This window comes from Stylophora pistillata, chromosome 1 (assembly GCF_964205215.1).
Source record: "Stylophora pistillata chromosome 1, jaStyPist1.2, whole genome shotgun sequence".
NCBI classification, from domain to species: domain Eukaryota; kingdom Metazoa; phylum Cnidaria; class Anthozoa; order Scleractinia; family Pocilloporidae; genus Stylophora; species Stylophora pistillata.
The window spans coordinates 54286036-54310864 of record NC_142519.1 but is presented as its reverse complement, the minus strand read 5'-3'; the positions used below and the strand labels follow the sequence as shown (position 1 = coordinate 54310864).

Sequence of the window (24829 nt, the reverse complement as noted above, 5' to 3'; positions counted from 1 at the left end):
TGTATAACAAGGAAAAAAAGATGACAAATAGAAAGAGCGAAAAGTGCATTAAGTGCTTTATTTGTATTTGTTTCAAAACACATCTCAAGATTGGCTTTCCAGTTTATTGATCTACAGGGGGTCACTTGGAAAAATGAGTTTTGGCAACTTTTGTAATTCAATACTCTATGTTTTGCTTTTGAATTGTCTTAGGAAAATCTCAGAAAGGAATGTCCAAGTGCCATTGGAAAGGAAATTCCTGCTTTGAAAGGTAAACTTGAACTGTTTATAAAAATCCAAACTCCAATCCTTTCTGCATAACTATGATAAAATCCAAAAAAATCCAAAAATCCAATCCTTTCTGGTGGTATACCAAGAGGCGAAGATCTTTTCACTGAATCATTTCCGTGGCCTGACTTCTATTCAAGTTAGCTCTTTCGACTCGAAGGTTATGCGCCTCGATGAAAATTTGGGGAGAATAATACGTAATGTTATCTACTCCTAACGTTTCAGAACAGTACATAAAATTCATGTTTAAAAAAAAAATATAGGTTTACAAAGAAACGTTTTAAAACTCAAAAGTATTGCGTGCGTGAGATCTGAGGAATGTTTTATGATCTACTATGAAGCAAATACAAGTAATAAGTCCATCAGAGCATGACTGGAATTTTAATATATATCTAAATTTTTGTTGTTCTTTTTGTATGCATTGCAGGAAGAAAATTCACCGAGAACTGCCAGTTCTGCTTCAAGGATGGAACATGCAAGAGACAAAAATTCATGAACCAGTTTTGCCATGTAAGTAAAAAGCTTTTCATTGCAATTACCAATATCTTCTGAAAAGACCTTTGCCGCGTAAAACAGACACTGGATTGTTCTAACAATTTTTCTCTTGCCCTCTTTTAGGAACTGGTGAATGCACCCGACCACATCTCTAGAAGCAAGGTTGTCATGGATTTTTGCAGGTCTCGACCCAGCGATGTGCTTCCTCATGGAGAGTGAGTAATATTTTTTGTTTCTTCTGGTGAAATGATTTTTATCATAGTTATGCAGAAATTAAAATAACTTGATAGATCAAATAAATCTGTTGTTTTTTAAACAGTTTTTCATTTTGAAAGTTTCGCTTGAATATTGAATTGGTAAATAACATTTCTTCCACCTTTTATCTACCATTAGGGTTGGAAAGAAGGATGGAAAGTCTACGGGCGGTAAGTAAAGTCAACTAAATCTAATTTGTCAGAAATACGCAATTAATTGATTAGAAGTTAAATCACGCATTTGTTAATAATTTCAGATGACGACGAGAACGTCCAGATCTCTGGTCCAGTGGTTTTTGAACAATATGAAGTAATATGCGATTATAAGAAAAAGAACAAGAATGACATTTCCCTAACAGCTGGAGATGTCGTTGACGTCATAGAGAAGAATGATTACGGTGAGTAACTTGGAATTTTGAAGACTTTTTTTTGCCCATTAACATCCTCGTTTTAGTAAATATTCTTCCAAACACTCTTGAAACCCTCTTCAAATCATACGCGAACCCGGCATCCGCATCTCGTCTTTTTTTCCAACGTTTTTGTCCAGTCTTTTACGCGTTCTCCTTCACCTTATTCTCTAACGGATCAATTATTTGATCTCCTTTTCAAGGCTGGTGGCTTGTTGATCGTGATGGAGAGTTAGGGTGGGCTCCTGCTTCTCATCTTGAGCCCACAGATGATGGGGCTGAGGTAACCTCAGCAAAACACTTTGCACCAGGGAAAGGTAGGTTGAAATAGTTGGAATAGATCTCTTGCCATGAACATTTCTGAAATTTCGTGCATCAGAAGAACAACGGAGATACCTTTTTCAGCTATCCAAACTGTTGTGATAACATTTTGAATACGTAAAGTTAAATTTTCATTTGTATAATGTGTGTGATTTGAAGATTTTTATAAGGATTATAAAGCAATGTTAATAGAGTCATCAGATGCGAGCTATGATCCACGCCATAAACAATGCACATGTCATTCCACCCATAAACAATGTGCAGCTGTAGTAACATCTGAATAGGGACCTTAAGAAACCACGACGGCGACGGCAACGAGGACGTAGAAAAACAAGAGATCTAATTGGCAGAACAATAGCTCAGCAGTGAGTTTTGAAACTTTATACATTTCTTAGCCGTCCTATGCAAAACAACACCGTGAAATCGCCAAAATTTGCGTCGTCTGCAAACCGAAACCGCGACGGCAAATTATCTTAATTTCCATTTGGAACTCAACGGCTACTTTATACGTCATTCTGAAGTTGAGCTGTGGCGCTGTATGAGATAGTAAGCCCCTGCAGCCATTTTTGAAATTCTAACTAAGAGTAGAAATTCATTTTTTAATCGAAGTCTTCCTTGGCGTCGCCGTCGTGGTTTCTTAAGGTCCCCATTAACTTAGCTCAAACTCCGTCTAAACTCTCCACGACTATTAAGCTGTCTCCTTCAACGTGTAAGTGTTTGATTGTTAAGCCAACCCATGTTTTGTGCATCAGATGAGATGTTAATCAGGAAATTCTTAGAATTCTGAAAAAGGAACGAAAAAAAAGGTAAAAATCCTAAGCTGAAATATACGTTTTTGTCCAACAGAGGAGATCTACGTGTCAATTAAACGTTATCAAGCTACAGCTGCGGACGAATTGTCTTTTGATGCTGATGTTATGTTAAAGGTGGTTGAGAAGACCTTGGACGGATGGTGGCTCGTAAGGTATTCCACAAATAAGAATTTCTAAAGATCTTCTTTCAGCCCGTACAGTTGAATATTTTTTAATTTTTAACTTCAGTGGAACGGGTAATGAATTGTACATTATAATAATTTGTGTTACCAGGTATCAGGGTGAAGAAGGATGGGCACCTGCCATGCATCTGAAAAGAGTGAACTCAGACGACTCAGTAAATGCAGAAGACAGCACTTTGGATCAATTAAACATCGTCTCCAACGATGACGGTACAATTGAGTTACCAAGTGTTTTTCCGCTTTAAGATATGATATATTTCAATTTACAAAGCAACCAGGTGGATAATCGAAAAGGGTTTGATGCTACTCTGATTTAATAAATGTAACCGAGGAATTATACTTCATTGACCCAACGTTTCGACACTCCTGTCTAGTACCTTCATCAGGGGTAATCTAATCGTTGCATTAAGAGGTCCTTTTTCTTTCATGTGAACGATGATTTTTTTTCATTTTAAACGTCGTCGTAGAAAAAAAATTCTTCTAGGTTCCCAGAAAAAGGCGAATCAATGACCTTTCAGCTCATGCTCGCTGGGATCGACCAGTGAGCCATGGGAGGTTGATGAAGCATTATCTTAAACATTAACTACAAACTGCCAGTTTAGTGAGAATAATACCAAAACCCGAGCTCATAAAACTTCATTTAGCCTGATGAAGTAGTTTCCATTCATTAAGATACTGTTTCCAGAAGTTTAAGCCTTGAAATAAATGCTAAAACCTTTCAACAGGAGCTAATATGTCTGATGAAATTTTCATTTCTTTATAATAGAGTCTACCAATGACGAAGGCCCGGGAATCCCACGCGGCGCTCCTACACGGCGAAGTCAGGTGAGTCAGGCTTAAGATGATTGCTGTTGACTAAGAGCCTCTGCGAAAATCATTTTTATTATCACTATTTCAACTTTGCCGATAATAAAGAGCCTGACAGTCCCATAAGTAAGGGAAGCCAAGGAAAACTAATACTATCCGCGCTTAGCTTTGTTATGGAAAAAGCTTTTCACTCATCCTTACCAGGTTCTCCCGCATCAAAAATATTTTCCTCCTTGCACGGAAAGTAATTAAATGAACAGACAGTGATATAACTAAAGTAAATATATGTTGGATAGCCTCTTCTTTGGTAACTATGCCCTTCAAGGGAAGAAAAACCTTTGATTTAAATACGACAACGGTCGAAGTAAAAGAGAAAGGATGACGATTCCCAGTTTAAGAAAGACAAAATGTTTCAAAAGAAATGTAAGTAAATATTAGCCCAAAAAACATTCTAATCCCTATCTTTTGCAGGTCCAAAAAACAGGAAGACTTAGACAGAAGAAAAATTCCCATGACCTTAATGGAGTTCCAGAGGAAGACAACAGTGCCGAAAAAGCCACAGAAGAAAAGCCATCTCTGTCAGCACAAGTAAATACCCCTCCTCTGACGAAAAGGATTTCGGGAAAAAACTTGTCTCTCCCAAGGTCACCCTCCAGACCACACTCCGGCGAGCTTCCTCACGGAGACGTGACTCGCCAGTTCTCCATTTCAAGCAGTGGATACGAAAGTTCTCCAACTGGCAGCCTTACTTCCCTCGTGTCTGACGTTTTTCCCGAGGATATTTCGTCGCCAAAGGGTGGTGTGAAGAGGTGCGCAACACTACCTCAGTTTGACCACATTCAAGCCCAGATTATGCCAACCACGCAAAACTCTCCAGAGATACCACGTTCTCGATCTGTAACTTCTATGGCACAATACAAAAAAGAATTAGAATTGAGTCTCAATGGTATCCAATCAAATGTCAGAAAGCCCAGCTCGGGAAGAAGCAGCCCTGTTTCCACCCCGAGAAAGATTTCTGCATCGAATAGATTGAGTCCACTAGCTTCTTCGCCCTCCAGAAATCGGGAGTTTGGATCTGCATCGCCTCAAAGGTTGTCTCCGAGAGACTCCATTTCTACGGTTGACGATGACGACTATCAAAGCAGCAATTCTGAACGTAAAAATGGGGATCAAAGTGAATCAAGGGTATATAAAGCTATTTATACATACATCGCTCAAGAAGATGGCGAGGTTAGCCTTATCGAAGGAGATGACGTTGAAGTAATTGAGATGAGTGAAAATGGTTGGTGGCTCGTTCGAACCTCCGAAGAACTTGGATGGGGACCTTCCAATTTTCTACAACTGACGGCATGTTGAGCTCTAGCAACTCAAGGGCAAAAAAAATGAACAGGAAGTGTTAGAACTTTACCAGCAAATGGGTCACACGCACAAACCGTCGTAAAAGAACTATAACTGGGTAAATTTCAAACATCTGTGCTCTTTGCTGGAACCTGGGTGTGTAATCTTGCACAAGGCTTATTGCCAAATACAGTACGCCATACCAAAAGTTAATAAGTTCTAATAAATTAACCTTGATCGGGGGCAAAGTGGAGGAAATAAGGCGCAAGCTTTTGACGCAGTTTTTCCTGAGTACTATTCTTATTTTCCCGTCTCCTATTGTTCCAATTGTTAAGTCTATTCTACATCTGACTTTGCTTCTAAAATTTAAAAATCATGCTAGTACACTAAAAGGTATTCTTAAGTATTTTGTAAAATATATGAGTAATCATTAAAAGTTCGCGTGTTAGATTTTAAGGTCATATATCACATAGAGAAACCAAAGTTATTCCAAAAAAAGGTTTTTTTGCTTATCTATTCTTTACAGATCACAGTTAGAGCGATAAATGTTGATTGAGAAACAGATTTAAACTGTAGGCTACGTCATTACTAGCTTTAGAATCTAGTTAATCGTATAACGCGTCCATTGTAAAGAAAAAAAACACTAGAGCAGAGATATCAGCAAGTAAAGATTGTACAAAACATAAGTCGTAAATACCCATTTAATTTCAGCAACGCAAGCTTAACAATATGCGTTTATAAAAATATTACTTGACGAATTACTTTTTTAAGGTAATTAACGGTCTTTCAACTGTTGTAACTTTTGATTAATAAAATGACATTGTATTATGAAAGAAACTACCAAAACTTTTCTTGCTAGTTTGATTCTAGTTTGAAAAATTTTAGTGCTATAACACATCCGTTAAGTAACAAAGTCAACTGAAGGGAGGCCAATTTGAAATAGTCTTGATCTGTTTTTTCAATTACTTACTCCAGTTCCTGATAAGCGAAAATTAAGTCAATATATGAAACAAATGCTATCTTTGGTAGAACGCTTTATATACTAGCAGCTTTCATTCTCACCAAAAGAAGAAAAGAAAAAAATCTCTCTCTTCATTCCCTCCTATAATAGGAGAAAGAAACGAGGAGAAAAATATGTACCGGAGAAGTGAAAGAAAACTACGATAGCGAATCCTCATAATATATTGTATTCCAAAGGCAACCTCCCTCAAGTTAATTTCGACTCGAGATATTTGGCATCTCTAGAATAAAGTAAGAGCAGCGTGCGTATTGCTGGAATGCTTCGGTGGAGAACAACCAGCCGCTGCATGAGATGCCCACACGAGCGAAGCATGCGACACGAAATTGGCCATTTCTAGATTTTCCTAGGATTTTTTGAAAAGGTGCTCTACTTATGTCAGATTTTACTTAAATGAGCAAAAATCGCTCTTAGCTCAGGCCTGAATATGAGATCCACACATTCAGAGGATTAGAGAGAGGCAAACACACTGATGCTCGGAATAGCAACTCTGCAGCCTCCTCGCCTAAGAAATTGGCAGATAATCCTGATATGGGAATCGCTAGTTCTCGGGCTTTCCCAACGTGGTACTTTCAATATGTAATCGTTGTCGAAAAGTACTTTTTCAGTGATCAGTGAAATTTTTTTGCCTTACTGAGTCCCCCAACATTGACTTGAAACCTACGTTTTGGTGGACACTAGCAATGACATAAGGGTGAAACGTCGGTTCACTATAGGGAATCCTACCCGAAAATCCATTCTCTACCAAACTACAGACCCTCTCTCAAAAAAAATGTCTCGAACATTGAATAAAAAAACAAAAAAATATAATTACAATCAATAACAAAAACGCTATAGTTTAAGAACAGTCTACTATTCACAAGTGGTCTCTTCGTGTGTTTAAGATATACCAATGTTTGGCCTGAATAGGCAGTTCTTTTTTCGATCTGACTTTTCAACGTGAGAATTCGATATCTTCGTCATCGTTGAATTCTTCCAAGTAATTTGAGGGGGCCCAACCCACCTCGCCTTGCTCATTTTGTATAAACCACCATCCGCTTTCACTCTTGCGCAATATGTGTAAATATTCTCCACTCTGTAGGTCTATCTCTTGGCTGTCGAGATCTCCTTTGTAATCTTCAACTGCACGACAAGACATCTGGAGTGTGCCTTCTTCTTCTTCTTCGAAATCTTTTTGTTGCAAAGTGCATTCTGTTTCTCCGTTGACTTGAGGAGCAGGACAAAGTAGGCTGGACGATAACCAACCTTTCATTCCTCCTTTATTCTTGACCAACCAGAATCCTGTGGATGCTTTGTCTAAAACTTGGACATATTCACCTTTAGAGAGGCGCATTTCATCGTCAACTTCGCAGTCTTCAATCACAAGATAGATATTAATTGAATGGTCATCCTCATCTCCTGTAACGTTTACTTGGATTTCAAAGCTTTCTGTGGAGCGAATGCTACCATCAAGGCTCATTCTCTCATCGTGGTCAAGAACTTCTTCTGTTTCATCTCCTCTAACGATTGGCTCTCCTGTTTCATCAACCACAATTGCAGGTGAGTGGCTCGTTTTATGATGCAGAACCACTGTGTTGAACGACATTTGCGCCAGCTCGGGATCTGATTCATCGTCACTCGAGCTCCACTTCTGGATCTCATCATTAAGCTCCTCTGACTTCTCTTTCTCTATCCCCGCTTGACGCATGAGTTTTCCACTTGGTGAAGGAGGAACCCTTCTAGGAGCTGCAGTCCGAGGGGATTCGTATCCTGAGGGAACTGGCGGTGGCCTCATCGGTGAATTAAGTCTTGGAGAGTCTTCGCTTAAAGAAATTGTTTTGAAGTGCCTCGATGAATCAAGAGGTACCTCGAAATTTATCGGTGTATCGGACACACTTTCGGGACTCTCTGCATTTTCGGTGGTTGTAGCACTATCATTTCTTCCATCAGAATAGTTAATGTTCTTATCGTCACCGTTGAGGTCATGCTGCAAGTTACCGGTGTCATTCTCGTTCCCACTTGCGGAGTTTGAGTCTTGTGGAGACAGATCGTTGAGATCATTTTCTGACTCTTCTGTTTCTGTATTTTCAGTGCCATTTGGATTTGATTCTGGTATCTCGTTGATCTCTGGCATTTCACTTGTCTCCACACTTCGACTCTGGGAAATCTCCATGGACCGGTCGTCATTGGTTGGTGGCTCGGGTGCCTCCTCAACGCTGTGCAAAGACGACATTAAGGACGAAAGTGATGTTTTCATACCTGATGTTTCTTCGCTTGCTTTCGCTTTCTGCTTTTTGTTTCGTTTATTCAATTGCAAAAAATCAGAACCCTCAACAACTGCACCATTAGAATCTCCATTGTCTTGTACACCAGCAAACCTCAGTTTAGTTTTCTGTCAACAACAAAAACAAAAAGGATATAGTCACATTACATCACATGCAATCAGGCAAAAACATAAAAACCCTCTACCGAAATCAACATCAGTGCTTGTCATTCTGCTAAGTGTTCCTCAGCAATAACAAATTCTTTGCGTTTAAAGTTCTCTCTTTCCGTCTTATTTTAGTTCACTTTATCAATAATTGTCTTGACTCAATTTACCCCCCACCCCTCCCCCACTGCAGCTATCCATAAATCAACATGTGAGAGCTATGATGGTTTTTGCCTTCCTTTTCCTTCATTTTACTTAAAGGTCCGGTAATACGGGCAACATTTTTCTTCAACTTGTCTTGCAACATTGTTGCATTGCAAGTTGAAACCCTATGTTGCGCGTATTACCACGTTCGTGACCAACTTGTCTCGCAGCATAATATAGTGTTGCAAATTCGCGGAATCCTGCCCGTATGATTGGTCAGTCGTATGTAAACAAAGATGGCGGCTGCTGAACTCTTTCTTTGTCGGAAGAGAGCGCTTGCAGCTCTCTCTGTTTGGGCCTTTTGCTCGGTGAAGACGAGGAATTGTCTCGAAAACGAAATCGGAAATTTTACATGCAACAATGGATTTCCCGGAGAGAGGAGAGAGGCGTCTTTCACCAGCTAATTAGAGAGCTTGAAGTGGGGGATGTCGTGGCGTACAGAGAGCTTTTCCGTATGACGAAGGAGCAATTTTCCTTTCTGTTGGGAAAAGTATCCCCGCTGATCCAAAAGAAAGAGTAGCCATCACCCATCAATTCTGTCCGGGCGACAATACAGCCAGATGAACGCCTAGCTGTAACGCTACGGTATTTGGCAACGGGAGAAACTTACCATTCCTTCGAGTACTCGTTCAGAATTTCAAGCCAAACAATTTCTTCAATCGTGTCAGAAACAAGCCGTGCCCTGTACAAGGTAAGCAGGTCTTGAAATCGTTGGTTTATTTATATAACAGCGTCGAAATTAACATTCTTGACATACATTTTAATTTCCTATACTACAGGTACTTGCTCCAGAATATCCAAAAGTACCAAACACAGAAAGTGAATGGGACGCAATGGCGGACAAACTGGAGGCAAGATGGAATTTTCCGAATGGTATTGGCGCTATAAACGGAAAACGTGTCATAGTTCAGCAGCCATCTAATTCTGGCTCTTATTATTACGATTACAAAGGGAACAACAGCATTGTTCTCCTTGCTGTGTTTGGGCCTGACTACCAGTGCCTTTGGGCGAGTGCTGGAACAAATGGTCGTTCGCCAGACTCTGCCATATGGCAAAATTGTGACCTGAAAGAGGCACTGAGTTTAAGTCACAACACTTTGAATTTACCAAAGCCTAGACCCTTGCCAGAGAGAGTAATGCCAGTACCATATGTCCTAACGGGAGACGATGTCTTTGCCTTGACAAGATTTATGATGAAGCTTTTCCCACTGGCAGGATTGTCAAGAGCAGAGCAGATTTTCAATTACAGGTTGTCGCGCATGCGGAGAAGCTCAGAAAATTGTTTTGGTATCATGCTGAACAGATGGAGGGTGTTTCGTGCTCCAATTCTCTTGTCTCCGGACACAGTCGTCGACTTGATTTTGGTAGCACTAGTGCTGCATAATTTTCTAAGGTAGGGCTATAAAATCAAGTGGTACAAACCATTATTCCTTCGTTGTGAATATCGGTAGCTAAAAATGAAAACAACTTAATGCTACCCAAAATAGCATTTATAAACAGTGTATCAGTTTGCATTCATATACTCTACCTAAAAGCAATAAGTACTATACCTAAAAACAATATGTTGTTTTTCTAGATGACCAGTATGTAGAATCACAAGCTTTAAATGAAAGCCGCGACTCCACTGTATTAATCTGATGCAAAAAAAGGATTTTACTTGCACTTGGTGGCATCAAATCTCTTGCCACGCAGACATTCAATTCAATCTAGACCCAATCATGCAGACTTCATCCTTGTGCAGTCTGGTTTTATCACACACACCATTTTTGTTATTTCTTAAAGCCTGCATTAACACGATTATCATTCCCTGCTAGCAGAGGCTCTTTTCCAGGAAAAAAGTCTCTACTAGCAGGGAAGATCATCGGATTTAGTTGACAAACAAAGAATCATGAGTGCTCCCTTACCTAAATATATCCTGGGGGATACTCAAAGTATACATGAAGGAGGGGTCTGACTTTTTTGGGGTGTTGAAAATTTACATTTTCAGTATTTTTGTTGGTTGAAGAGAACTGTCGCGTAATTTTTTAGATCCTAAAAAAATGTGTATTTTTTTGGGTCACATCTCTAAGAGAACTTTTCGTTGCGATCAGTGGATCACAATAATATTCGTTTGAACTTTTTTTCAGCGACATTAACAGACATACCAATTTAATTAGCCTATTGATGCATAATCATGGATTAAATAGTTCTGTTTGAATGTATAAATCAGTATTGAGGTATTTAAGTCTTGTATTTTTTGGGGTAGGATACTTTGATGCCAGGTATTTTTTTGGGTCTAAAATTTCAGTTTCACGTATTTTTTTGGCTTTGCAATATGAATACTTCAAGAGTCCATTTTTTTAATTAACAGTAACTTATTACAAATAAGACCTTAAGGTCCTTATAAGCGTGTACCTTTTCAATAAGGTACTTACTGAAATAGTGTAATCTTTATGCAAGAGTGTAGATTTGAAACTTTGTCTTACAGGAAATGGACTTTACATCATGCTATTTATAAAGTTATTAAGATATAATAAATATGAGTATGGTCTGATAAAAAACCATAATGATTTATTTAAATAACTTTAACTTATTTGAAATGAGATTTTTAAGATCCTCAAGTATCAGTGTACCATTTTAAAAAGGTACTTTAATTTTAATGAAATATTATATGTTTGTAAACCATTCATCTTACAAGAAATGGACATTTACATCATTTAAATTATGAAGGAATAATACAAATATGTTTTGATAAAATGTCAGTAATAGCTTTATTACTAGAAATGACTTCATTTTGAAGGGTAATTTTAAATAAGATTTGCCAGCACATTTCCATTTCTTCAGTACTTAAATTTCTGGCTTATTAGCTACATGTAGGATACTAAACTTTGAAAACCAACTTAACAGACCCACAGGGAATGCTAAATTACTCTTACAACAGATGTTAACCTCCACGTTAATTCGTCCCAGGCAGTGCTGAAAAATTAAATTGACTGCAAAAGGTTAAAATTGACAGTGGAGAAAATTGAAATTCAGTGACCACAGAAGGTTGAAATTTAGTGATGTTTTTCATATTTTGACAACTTAAAGGTAAATGAAAAAAATTTAAAGTATTTGCAGGCTTGAAAGGCACAAAATAACATTTGAAATTAGGTTATAAATGTGTTACAAATGTATAATCAGGTTATAAAGGTGTAGTGTCAATGTAAATAAGTCCAGTTTAAGGTGTCTTTGTTGAAATTGAATGCTGATCGATGCTTGTGGGTTGTGTAAGAGGTCTGTAGACTGAGAACTGCTCGCAGATACAGGTGTGGATTGTGGTGCAAAGCATACCATTTCCAAATCAAAAATAACATCGTTGATTCTTTTCTTAGCAATAGCCAGGTGGCGACCAATTAAACTGTCGTAATGAAGACTCCAACGATTTTACAAAGGTACTGATGGAATCGTTACGATTTTCCACATTTGGCTGACCAATTGCAAGTGGCAGAGGGGTCTGCAGGCACTTAATAGCTTCTTTGTAAAGATCCAGTTTTACCTTATACAATAATAATAACAGTGATTGACAATTACTTACGAAAGTGACGGTGAATAGTGAACATCACTCTGCCTCGATGCGTCACAAAAGTACAATAAATGAAACGCGTATAGCTACCTCTTCAATATCTTTCGCCTTCTCAGCTTTAATTTTCTTTGCCGGTCTCTCATTTTCCGTAGGATCAAGTGTTGAAATAGCAGGGTCGACGTCGTCACTCCCCTTGATAAACATCAAAGATTTCAAATATCTCCACTGCGATGTGTATACGCCGACCCTACCGGTTCCACTGACCTTGCTGTCTTCTTTTTTAACCTCTCGGCTAAAAAAGGTCTTGAGCACATTCCACCGACTTTTAATGTCATCGTGGCTTCTACCAGAGAGAAGGTCGGATAGCTTTGTGTAGCTTAGTTCCTTCAAGTCTCTGTCCCGGTAGGATGAGAGGCTGTGATTCCATAGGATGTCATTTTGTTGATAGTACTCTATCAACTGCTCTGTCTCGTTCTCCGTCCACTCATTTTCTTCTTTTGCCGCCCTTAGCGAAGGAAGAACGTCTTCTTTCATGTAACTTAACGAGTCGAAGAACCTCCACCTGGACTTCTGCCAGTCACTTTCCTTCTTAATTTCCCGTGCCAAGGCAGTCCGCACAGTATGAAGTTGTCGTTTTAGGTAACCTGGCGATAAGTTATACTTTTCTGACAGTTCCTCTAAGCCTTTCTCCTTTTGCTGCTTGTTTTGCTGCTTGTTTTTTGAATGGACATACGATGTGTCCCACATACTACGATAACCCTCCAGGTCTTTGTATAGGGAAAATTTTTGGCTCTCGGAAAGTTTCTGGTCTACTTCAACAGCCTCAAGCTCGTCTCCGTCCGCCATATTTGTTTTAAATTTGCCGCGTCGCCGCGCTTTGCGACAGCCAAACACAGGCGTCGAATTCAAATTTGTTGCAAGGCAAGTTGAAGCAAAACTAAAATTTGTTGCAGAAAGAAGAACTCGAGTCTACTTTGCGTAACACGTTGCCTCAACTTGCAACACTATATTTTGTTGCAAGACAAGTTGGCCACAAACGTGGTAATACGCGCAACAAAGGGTTTCAACGTGCAATGCAACAATGTTGCAAGACAAGTTGAAGAAAAATGTTGCCCGTATTACAGGACCTTAATTCTTAGAGAAAGATTTTCTGATTCAGTCACTTACCTTTTTGCTTTCTTTCCCAAACTCAGGAATTTCTGTAAAACGTAACAACAGGAAAAAAATCGTCATGATTTTTTTAATAAATGCACTAACATCAATCTGGAATTTTTGACTGCTCAGCACTAGAAAGGATACTCTGACCGAAAAATTATAATTTTAATTTTCTCTTTTTCAAGTTGCTTCTTTTGATACCTGTTACACAATTAAAATAAAAACCTCAACTGAGTTCAATGCAGGCTAAATCCAAATAGTTATGTTTGTGCTATGGGTACTAAAAATTAAAAATAAATCGAAATCCAATCGGGTGTTTAAAATCCATCCGGGATTCCATCTGTTTTTTGCCGTTCTTCCCTATACTATGATTCACTAAGAAAACACTCACAACCACTCCCCCCCCCCCCCCCCAATCCCCACCACGCCTGAAAAAATAACTAGATGCGAAACTAAAGCCAACCATTAATCGGTCACTTGCTTTTAAAGGTGCTTCAAAAGGGCGGTTGTTTTTTGTTTTTTGTTTTTTGTCTTTTTTTTGGGGGGGGGGGGGGGAGGGGGGAAGTGAAATTAAGAAACGCTTTGAATGATTAACCAGACGATTGGCGGTTTACAATGAGAAGAGTAAAGCAAATTTATCATCCTGGCCAGCGTGTGATTTCTACGCCACGTTAGCCTCTTACTATGACAGAACGAGGAATCCACCATTTTAAACAACACATGACGTGATTTAATCAAAATTTCATACCTCTGATCATTCCTATGTTGTCGTCATCGCCATCATCAAAGTCACGGAGCTGATTTTTGGCAAACAGTCTGGATTTCCTTCTTCCATTTCTCGATTGCCTTCGATCGTATCCCAGCCGTTTCAGATACATTGCGGGCACCAATCCTTCTCTTCCAAGGTATCTGTCAAAAAATTATCACTGTTATAATTTTATATAATCCAGGAGACGTGGATAATAAAGGTCGGCTTATAACCATGTTGTATTCTTTAGGAAACAGAATAAGTAAATGAATAAATGGGTCCCAAGGAAGCTTGATGAGAACGATTTTTTTGAGCAGAGGGGGAGCCTTAAATAGACTAACGTCTCACCCAGGAGAAATAACAACTTTCCTGGTCTCTTCGCGCTAAGGAAACTACGACATCCTCCACCAGTACGAGCGATGGTCCAAACAAAGTAAAGTTACACCTTTCATGATGCCAGAGAAATGTCAAACGGTGTTGTTATAAGGAGAAATCTCTTAGAATTTTCGATTGCCTTCTGGTTGATACCAAAAACATCATGGGCTGAATCAAAATTTCCTTTTTAATTTCGCTCCAAGGAAGAGCGGCAATATGACGTAGATTTTCTAGTCTAGATGATGATTCACAACCGGTAACCTCGCCAACGGCTTGGTATCAAGTGATCTGCATCGCTAATTGCTGATCGACGGGCTCAGTGTTTCCTTCTGGGTTACACTTTGATGAGTTTTTTTGGATACTGAGCAAAGAGAGAGATCTGATTAATCCGTTTCTAGGAACTTACGAGGCTTTCCACCATCCGTCATAGTTTTTCTCTAGGATTTGCAGGTTAACTCCAATTTCAAAACTCAGTTCATCATCTTCACTGGCAACATAACGCTTAGCTGTCACATAGAATTCACCTGCAGAAAAGAGCTGCATTAGCTGACGAGAAGAAGATTTACTCTATCAAAACCTAACATTGTGTAATTAATTTGATATCTGGTTGACATTCAAATGATCTCACCTCTTCCAACTTGAAATGTTTGTATATTGCCATATTCTGTCATTTCGTCCGCGGGCTCAAGATACAGTGCTGGAGCCCAGCCCACTTCCCCTTCAGACTCGACCAACCACCAGCCTGCACGAGCAATTGGTAAGGCCACAATTAACCACGTTTGATCATTTGTTGATTGTCTTTTGATTATACGATTAATGTAATTCACCCTCGATAACTTGAGCCTATCCTAAGGAGCCGGTTGTAGAATATCACTGAGGGGAGGGGGGTGGAGGGTTTTGCTAGTGTCATGATAGAATTTGCCTGATCTCCCATAAGGCTCTCTCATAATCCTATGATGGCCCCTCTTTGGAAGTTAATTGGCAGTCAGTGTTCTATAGTCTCACCTTTATACTCTGTTGGTGACTACTGAGAGTCCCCTCCGTGTCTCTGAAAACCACGTGATACCCCGCGAAACCCTCCAAACCCCCCATCGGAGGGATTGTCCCGGGTTCAAAGCGGTTCTTTTCCCTTTCTTTCGAGGATTGTCGTTACAGTATGAACTCGTACCCCAGGACATTGTTTAACTCTCCACAAATCCAATGTGCTGTTTTTAAAAGTTTAATAGCTGCTCTTTCCCGAAGCAAACCTAACAAAGAAGCTCTCTATGTGACAACTGACAGGACCTTTTATTTGCAAATTTCAGTTGTTTGTTTATTTGTTCGTTTGTCTGTTTTTTTGTTTTTGCTTTTGTGATTCCCGGATACATCGAAGCTTTTCAACAGTTATCCCCAAAGAGCCAGAGGTTATGTAAGCTACAATGATTGGTAAGTAACAAACATCGGTCATAAATTTTGTTTTTTGTGTACTCACCGCATTCTCTTTTCTCAATGACGTCAACTACTTTTCCTTTCTTCAGGTTAATATCACTCTTAGCCATCTTCTTGTAATCATCCATGACCACAAAGTGTTCCAAAATTATAGGTGAACTGATTTTATTACCCCCTGAATGAGAAATTCAGTAGATTCACAAACAAAAAAACTAACTTATAACTGGCAGCAAATAGTTGTGCCTTTTGTCGCAAATACAGGACGAAGAGAAAATTCTGAACTTAATTTCCACCCCGAATCGTACCCTAGGCCTTCGGATTTTCCCTCTGGGGCTCGACCACTTAACTGCAGATGACTAGAAAGGAGACCTAGGAAATTTCTAAGTTCATGTATTTTCGTACGAAATGTTTCGGCCTAGGTAATTGTAAATACAGACAAACGTCTTCCCTGTTACTGAGATATAAGGTTTCGTTAGACACTCGAGGGTATCCACGTGTATTTTGAGGGACAAAAATTGACAGAAACAATTAAGGCATGACATGTTTAAATCATGAATTCAGGTTATTAACAGAGAAACTGCCATTCCAAACATTATTCAACTCAGCCTTACCACCTCCTGCAAAGAACGTTTACAGCGGAATTACCTAATCGGTTATTGTAAAGTAGCACAAAAGGATTTAAGTCATAATTTATTTTTTCTTGCTATGGACAGAAACAAAACATCACTCACAAATCTTAGTCTTCTTTGTAAACCTTCCTCTCACAGTCTGAGTGAAAGTACTACCTCTCCTACCACGGTTAGCTTTCTTGACCTTTATTTTTCTGAGTATTATGAGGGAATAAGATACAAAACAACATTTTTTAGAATACATTGATAAGTCCTTACGAGTCTCCCCTCTCAGAGAAGAAAACTCTAACACTCTTTTCAATCTTAAGCAGTGTACGTAATGCGGTACGACATTGATACTGTTTAACAAATACAAGGATATTCTTTTCCACGAGGGTTTGAGGTTTTCTTTGCATTCTTTTGTCATTGCATATGTTTTGTCCCTTTACTATTCTTGGAGTTTCTTGATATCATGTTTAAGATAGCTCCATAACAACTTTTCCCAAAAGGCACTTTATACGAAACCGCCTCTACTCTATAAGAAGCCACCTTACCGTGGTTGGGATATCGGTTCAAGATCTTCTTGTGTGGGTGTTAAAAATTTTATGACGTGCTGTGATTGTGCCACGATGTAATCCATGGCAAGAATATCCTGTTGAGAAAATATCATTTATTGTTTGTTCTTCATCAATTGTACCAAGGCAGCTTGAAATAGAAATACACCCTTTCAACTAGACAGGGTCCAAAAGCCAGTGTTCCGTCCACCAAGGGCTTTAGGCCTCTCTTAGATTGTAATGCCTCAAGGTTACTTCCTAGTATGGTTTTAGGGACTGGTCATTATTTTTTGCCTATGGTGGGGCCGGAGGATTGTGATTGTAACGATGAAATTTACCTGATCCTTTGTATACGAGCCAAGTGGCCCATCAGGCTGGCGCTTAACTCCGGTTTCCGTAGCATGGAGTGACTAGAAGTATTTCTACCCCCCCCCCCCCCTCGATGGAATGCCAGTCCAATGCAGGGTACCCATTTAAACACCTAGGTGAAGAGAAGCACTTTAAGAGTAAAGTGTCTTGTCTAAGAACACATCACAATGTCCCTAGCTAGGGCTCGAACCAGGACCACTCGATCTGGAGTCGAGCGCACTAACCATGAAGCCACCGCGCCTCGCTGTTTCGTCCTTTATAGTCTAATTCTCACACATCCATCATCCCCCTTTCCCCCACCCCAGCCCCCCTGCAATGAATAATTACTGTTCCCTCATTTCAGGAAGGGAGAAACGGTAAGATCCAGTAAAAAAATTATGTACCTTGATGAAGAAGCTCACTTGCTCCATTCTTGTAAATATTGACTCACCAACATTGATCCTTGATGAGAATGAATCTAAAATAGGTAGGAACAAGCTAAACTTAGCTTCTAAATGTACTGTGCCCCAGATATAACATGGAAACTGAAGGTGGGCGCACCTTTCTCGTCACCGGAACCAAAATTTGGAACGAGTTACCACTACGCATACGGATGGCGGACAGCATAAGGTGCTTCAAGCACAATATGTGGACTAATATTTTTTCGCAGCAACAACTTTTAAGTCATTTTTGTGTATAGTTTCCTTTTTTTCATTCTTACTAGTTATATTGTATATATTCATACATTTTATTAGTTTCTTTACTTATCTTGTAATTATATTATATTATATTAGTTTCTATTTTCATATTGTATTATACTAGTTTTATATTGTAATTATTTCTGAGTGAGGGCCACAAGTTTATTAGCTATGCTATTATGTGTTACCCTCGTAAAATAAAGTCTTTATTATTATTATTATTATCATTATTATTATTATTATTACGGGCATAGGTCTAAACTCCGCATAACATAGGTATCTTCCAGATCGCCTAACTTTGGACGAACTTTGCAAAGATCCAGGCGAGCAGGCTTAACCCTTTAGCATATAACTTCTCCTTGCAACTCCAGTATATGTTATCTAGTGAACATGTTATCTAGCTTGCAGTACAGCCGTCTTGTTATGACGAGTCAACGTTATTAGCTCGTGATCGTTTATCCAAACGCCATGTTTGATCTGGAGTCAGAGTGGACGGTGAGGTTAGGGGGCGGTTTGCTCCCGCACACCAGCCCGTCTCTTTATCAATGACCATCACTTACTCCCTTGGTACAAATTTCTTTCTCTTCCAGCCTCCTGAGAAAATACTGAGTATTCGCTCGCCCAAATTACACCCGCAGAGCAGGATCTTTACTACCCTTTCGAGGTTTTAGTCATATAAAACATTAAACTGTCTTATGTACTTTCCGAGGAAATGAATTGCACTAAGTAGACGGAATATCGTAATAAATCTTGAGAGTTGAACGACTAAGAACTCTTGTGTTTACTTTTATGCAGAAGATGTGATCGTCCTGATAGTTCAGACCAGTGGTGGGGCCCTCATTTTGGAATAATCGTGTTCTTTTGGGTCGAGCTGTCTGGGAAACCGAGGCAGTCATCAGGAAATAAAATGCGTTAGGGAAGAAACCGATTTAGAAAATGTATGGCAACTCAGAAGAAGAATGGCCCCTTGACGAATAGATTAAATTCAGTCCTCACGTAGTTCTTCAGAGTACGATCGATAAAGTAATAAAATGAAAAAGAAGACTTTCGATTTATGAAGGTTTACACTAAATACTAAGGTTTACTGTCTCACCGGGCAGTGGAGTGAAGGCCTGTCTCCTGGAACTTTTTTTGCTAAATGGGCCGGGAAATGCTTGAAATAGCATTGTCTAAAACACCAAAAGAAATTCAAATCATACATCTAAATCAACAAAAACAACGCAACTACTATTACGATTCTTGGTCTATCCTAAATACAGCCCCTCATAAATATTGCGCGATAGGGTGACCGGACGAAATTTCCCGAACGAAAAATTTTAAGGGACCGTTCATTTTTTACGAGGTGGGCGGGGTGGGGGAGGGCTGGTGGGATATATAACTTTCATTAAAAAGTTGCATAACCCCTTCAGTCGTTTAATTTTTTCCATGATCCCACCAATACAGGTAAATTTTAAGAATAGTAAAACATATCCCATCTTAAAGCATAACTAAAAAATATTTTACGTGACTCCCCCTTTTTGCCTTATTTTTTTTAGATGGCCCCCCCTTTGAGGCCACTTTTTTTTGGTGAAACCCCCAAATCCCACCAGCCCCCCCCCCCCCCCCCCAGCCTTGTAAAAAATGAACGGTCCCTAAGGTTTTTTTGTCTGTGTTATAGGTATTTATACAATAATGCGGAAACATTTGCTTTTTGAGTAAGGTAGATATTAATTGCCAATTTTGTGTTGGATCTCTGAAAGGATTGGGAGAAAGCAAACAGGGTAGTTGGTAGATTATTTTTTCCGCTCGCATTTGCCTTCATCGACTTCCTTGACTCATGGTCGACTAAATGCAAATACGGAGTTCATTTTGATCAGCATGGAACATTAGAGAAACATTCAAATATTACAAAAAACCATTTGTATTTTAAGAAATGGAGAAACAAAAGCATGCATTGAACCGTAGACAAGACAAGACAAGAACTAAGCATATAGAAACATGGTATTTTTAACGTAAGGAAAATTGGCAGGGCATCTCTGGTCACCAATTATGTTTTCGGATCGAGCCATTATCAAACCAAAAAAGGAGTGTTTAAGAGCTGAAAAGTTCAACAAAGTATGAAATTGGGTCAGACGTGTTTAGGTCGGTGACGTAAGAAGTTATGATGTCAGCTCAGCAACAGCGTCAGCGAGTTGAATAAAACTGATTTTTCAAAACAACTTGAACACGTCTCAAAGAAAGTTGTGCTGTGATTGTTTTTCAAGTTTTTGTTGATCCAGTGGCAAATAAATAAGGGTCTGAAAAGAGAAACTTAAGCAAAAAAAGCTACAGAGTTTTTTGGCGTTCCTTCAGTTAATTGTTCAACGAAGTTTTGTTTATCCTAAACACCACCCGTTGCTCAGGAAGCTCAATGCAAAAGAACGTGATCTGAGTTGTCATTGACAATTCCTGTCCAAAACTCTTGCAGTAATCAATATCCTTAAACACAGCTTTTGGATTTTATCCTAAGATACGGCTGGCTAAGTCAAAATGACCTAAGGCCATTTGAATGTTTTGAAGTTACACGCGAGAAGGCAACAAGGGCTTTTGTGAAAGCTCAATATTGCCTGCCCAGTTCACGCAAGCAAAAAAAATCGCTTGAGGCTGGCTTTTGGCATATAGCAAATTTTTTATCGATCAAGCTTGTTCATTTAAGGCGGTTAAAATGTGGCCTCGTTCTTTATTTTCGTATTTTGTACCATTTTTCCATCCATTACGGCGTTAAGGTTGACGATAATTCAAGCGACAAAGTCAGCCGATCCAAAGCGATCATGAATAGTAGGTGCTTGCTCTATTTAAGGAACTCAAGTGTCACCATAAAATGTTTTAAAATTCAAAGACTCTGGGCAGAAGTTATCAATGAATATCTTTCGGCCAAAATTTGCTGCAACTGGTCTTCCTGCGAATTTGCGAAACGCGCAACTTGTGAGTTTTTTTTCGGCTTTGTTTTGCCTGCTTTATGGATCAGGACCTAAAAGGTCGATGCCGATATTTATAGAGTAGGAAAATTGCACTGCAGCTTAACAGGACGGCAACTCTGCAGCCAGGTAAAAAAAAAAAAAAGCTCATGTCATCTTATTTACACACGGGCGTGCGTAAATAAAGATTTGTCCCTGAGATAGCGGCTCAAAAGGATTTAAGCTTTGATTTTCTCCATTTTTCTCGTTAATTTTGCGCTTTTCATCCACAGTTATCGGTTAACTGTATCAAATGTTCTCCCTCAAACCAAAGTACAAAAATTGGCGTGTCTTTGACCAACCAATAGGGACGTTTGTTTACTTTTTTTGTGTGTTGCGAGAATTTTGCATTCTGTCACAATAAAAAATGCTTCTTCGCGCAGACCCTTGTTGTCGCTCAGTTATAAAAGAATTCGGTTCATGCTTTCAGCTGTGCGTACAAATACTTGATTGGCGCTTTGGTCAATGACGCATAGACACGTGAGTTGGTGGTCACGCTATCTCTTTGACTAAGAACAACTTGAATGCCCGCTGTCAAAGTTTCTAGGAAGGATCCAAGTGTCTCTCTCTTTAGTTCAATTCAAATTTTTTGCATCAATTGCTCGTGAAAATAGGAAAACATTCTTAGCAGACTTTTTCTTATTTTCATTACTGTCGTGATTATTTCTTCGGCTGTCAATTGCTTCCCTGCAAATATAAACCCACCAGGAGTACAACAATATCACAAAGCCCTTCCTATTTGACAGTATATCGTCATTTCCTACCACTGATTATCTGTAAGATAATGCCCTACGACGGTTTCCTTAAGAAAAGCCTCCAAGAAAGAAAAATAAAACCCATGCTCTATAAGCCTCTAAGTCAGAAAAATAAAACCCATGCACTGTAAGCCTCCAAGAAAGAAAAATAAAACCCATGCACTGTAAGCCTCCAAGAAAGAAAAATAAAACCCATGTACTGTAAGCCTCTAAGTCAGAAAAATAAAAAACTATGCACTGTAAAAGTTGATGGTACACGATCTTCTTGTGCACGAAAGATATTCCAGAAAATTTCCGCTGACATCGAACGGTTCAACTTTGAGGCCAGAATTTTGAGCACTCTTTCTCGTTTTTTTGGTAGTTAACAAAGTATGACGTTCTTTGCAGTGCGTGACTCTACGGGATCAGTATTGTCTCCTTCTTCCTAGTTAATAGGTCACGATAGATTTATCGGAACAGAGAAGGCATTAAAAGAATAGATGCACTGAGGAAGAAAAACGCTGTGCTGAACCGACATGAATTACGCAATGAACGTTCAGGACTCAGAGAGATAGCCTCTAAACTTTGGAGCATCCTAGTCTGTTCTTTTTACAACGAGGTGCTTCCGAAAACAGAATAATTCGACATTTAAAAAGAAATGTTTCAGAGGCAAGCCTTCAATCAAGTGACATGCCATGACTTGCATCAAACCACGAAAAAAAAAATTAACTTGAATACTGCATGATAATTTACAAAAATTAGGTTCATTGTGCAAGAGATTCCCAGATTTCTGAGACTTCATCGCTCTAAGACACGAAAATGCAGCCTTTTAGGTTCAAAAACACATATTCTCTTTTAGACATAAAGCAGAAAAAAACTAAGGTCAAAACCTAAATCTGAGAGATTCAATATTCTATGCATTTCCCTTTCCAGAGTCATATCTAGGTAAATTGTGAACTGCAGTTGTTTGCGAGTCCAAGAAAACTTAATTAACTACACAATGAACTATTTATTGTCCTTCAAACGATCTGCCACTGCAATTCATCAGGAACCTTTTAGTCGCTCAATATTTCAATTATGGATATACAATTAAGTTGGTGGGAATAGAACATTACTTTTTTTTCATTGTTGAAAATTTCAAAGGATCGACCATAAAAGAAGATGTTGACTCCATTTCTAAAACAAATTACCATTCAGATGGGATTAAATACATGCACTAAGCAATGAACATGTCTATTGCGAACAAATCAACAAACCTGCAGGTGTAAGAATTCGCTGTATCTGCGATATACCAAGTTCACTGTGCCATCTGACCATGAAACCTTGACACAAAACATCTGCAGAAACGGATGAGAAAGAACAGGATAAGTTTGGAAATATTAAAAACAGAGTTAGGCCATTGAAGTATTTCGTAGTCATTAAATAAAGAGTTGCGATACATTAAACGTTATCTTCATTCAAAGAACCATTTAAAAGAGTTGCCTCAGGGGTTCAAACGATAATTTTGTCGTACCGACAGGAAAGTCTTATTTCGAGACTTAATCGATCTTTTTTTAAGTCCTTTGAACAGTTTAATCTCTTTTTTTTTCTATCGGTCTCTTTAAGCCACAAATATTCGAAAATGAATATTTGTGTTTATAGTCTACCAATGAAACTGAATTTCGAGGTACCTCTGCATGAAATGGTCCTCTAAAAAATTTATTTGTTACAAGTCACTAACACTTCGGAACTCTCTGGTAACACACATTAAAGTGTTTCCAGAAAGCACCTTGACGAATCCTTGAACAAAACAGATTTTTGACTTTCGATTTTAATGTGAATACTCCCAAATACATTATTTTAAAATCTACTTGTAGACACTTTTAGATTTACATATTGAAGTATCAAAACTGCACTAATTTTTACAATTTCAAGCGTTTCTTAGAGCACAACCTGATCAGTGTTATCATTTTTCAATTGCGTTCATAAAATAATGCTAAAACTTCGAAGTGCACTTCAATTATTTGACCCTTCACGTTTGCCCAAAGCTATCATAAGAACGATCATTTCAAAGACTTTTCTCAAGCGTTAAACACTTGGTCATGTTTATACACCAAATTCGATGAACAAGTTGTACGAAAACAAAAATACTCGCGTGCATAAAAGAATGCTACAACTCCGATGTCCACTAAAGCCCTAGTTGACTCTTCACTTTCAACCGAAGCTATCTTGAGAACGATTTTTTACAAATAATTTTCTCAAGCGTTAAACACTTTGTGATGTTTATAAAGCAAATCCGATGAACACGTACAAAATTAAAAAATGCGAAGCGTAAGTAACTGTTGTTTTCTTTGTCTAAAAGCAGGAGTTACGCAAGGTAAGCTGTAGTAAGGGAATCCCGGGAGGGAAAGAAATGATACGAACCGGTTATTTTTTTGCTGAGGTTCCTCCCACTTGCATAAGCCGGATCACAAATTTGCATACGTATGATATCTGTTTCAAGGTTAAAATTTAGGCGGACTGTCTAACCAAACAGCTGAAATAGGCCATTTTGTCCTTCAGCAGCACGTAGATTCGTGCCAAGCAATTACTTACTTATTTAGGAATTGGTGTTTTTCTGAGCTACACTTATGCGTTTACAAATAAGACGCCAACAAAACTATTTAGCCAAGTACCTCTCATCGCTCCAATCACGCAAAGATTGTCACACACAAATTCCCTTACTGCTATCTTCCCTGGAACTTTCAAAACTGATAATTGCGTAACTAGTTTTGAACTGTTGATTGCCCAAAACAGGTTTCATCGTTACAGACATCGCTTAGCCACAATATGTTAATAAATGAAAACTTACGAAGTGTTTTTTAGGTTTGGTTCGCCGTTGCACCCCTTCAACAGATGCCTCTTTCACCGTTCGATTCTCCATCGTAACCAGAACTTAGTTCAGTTCACGTTGTTTTCAGTTTCTACAAGCACAAATATTAACGCCTAATCTCTTCTGTCGCTTGCTCCAAAACCACTACATTAATCAACAACAATGACGAAAATGTATTAGCATTTGGCACTTTCGCTCTAAGAAGCCCACTATTATTGCATATATTCCATGCTTCGTTTGTCAAATAGAATTGAACACGTAATCCTTATCAGCGACGTAAGCTTTGCGGCGAATATTGA

The 24829-nt window shown here is 38.8% G+C and overlaps 3 protein-coding genes across 3 annotated transcripts in view; 1 reads left to right on the top strand and 2 right to left on the bottom strand.

Moving 5' to 3' along the window:
* Positions 1–5720, top strand: part of LOC111335366 (uncharacterized) — an 11204-nt gene extending 5484 nt beyond the window's left edge. The window contains exons 10-19 of the mRNA XM_022941248.2: positions 193–250; positions 695–777; positions 886–977; positions 1156–1187; positions 1274–1414; positions 1627–1740; positions 2591–2708; positions 2830–2948; positions 3505–3563; positions 4017–5720. Coding sequence (XP_022796983.2) covers positions 193–250; positions 695–777; positions 886–977; positions 1156–1187; positions 1274–1414; positions 1627–1740; positions 2591–2708; positions 2830–2948; positions 3505–3563; positions 4017–4901 — 1701 coding nt within the window. The 3' untranslated portion in view covers positions 4902–5720. The remainder of the gene's footprint in view (positions 1–192; positions 251–694; positions 778–885; positions 978–1155; positions 1188–1273; positions 1415–1626; positions 1741–2590; positions 2709–2829; positions 2949–3504; positions 3564–4016) is intronic.
* LOC111335367 (uncharacterized) lies at positions 5567–24829 on the bottom strand. The gene is made up of 12 exons (XM_022941249.2): positions 24510–24829; positions 22936–23016; positions 19064–19139; positions 17677–17750; positions 16925–17022; positions 16494–16585; positions 15806–15937; positions 14963–15076; positions 14741–14858; positions 13960–14120; positions 13224–13255; positions 5567–8272 (listed from the first exon to the last, which is right to left on the bottom strand). The coding sequence occupies exons 1-12, from the start codon at positions 24579–24581 to the stop codon at positions 6836–6838; spliced, it is 2487 nt and encodes an 828-aa protein (XP_022796984.2). The 5' UTR covers positions 24582–24829; the 3' UTR covers positions 5567–6835.
* LOC148743117 (uncharacterized) lies at positions 11520–13216 on the bottom strand. The gene is made up of 2 exons (XM_088762815.1): positions 12147–13216; positions 11520–12029 (listed from the first exon to the last, which is right to left on the bottom strand). Exons 1-2 carry the CDS (start codon positions 12900–12902, stop codon positions 11862–11864), a joined length of 924 nt encoding a protein of 307 aa, XP_088618941.1. The 5' UTR covers positions 12903–13216; the 3' UTR covers positions 11520–11861.

Bases quoted from the DNA above. Each gene is read 5' to 3' on its own strand.
- LOC111335367 (XM_022941249.2), bottom strand. From the start codon at position 24,581: ATGGAGAATCGAACGGTGAAAGAGGCATCTGTTGAAGGGGTGCAACGG. The intron at 19,140-22,935 runs GTTTGTTGATTT...TTGGTGTTTTAG, and splicing joins GCGAATTCTTACACCTGCAG to ACAATGCTATTTCAAGCATT. The intron at 17,023-17,676 runs GTACATAATTTT...TTTTCTCAACAG, and splicing joins AAGTGAGCTTCTTCATCAAG to GATATTCTTGCCATGGATTA.
- LOC148743117 (XM_088762815.1), bottom strand. From the start codon at position 12,902: ATGGCGGACGGAGACGAGCTTGAGGCTGTTGAAGTAGACCAGAAACTT. The intron at 12,030-12,146 runs GTAGCTATACGC...TTATTGTATAAG, and splicing joins AGGCGAAAGATATTGAAGAG to GTAAAACTGGATCTTTACAA.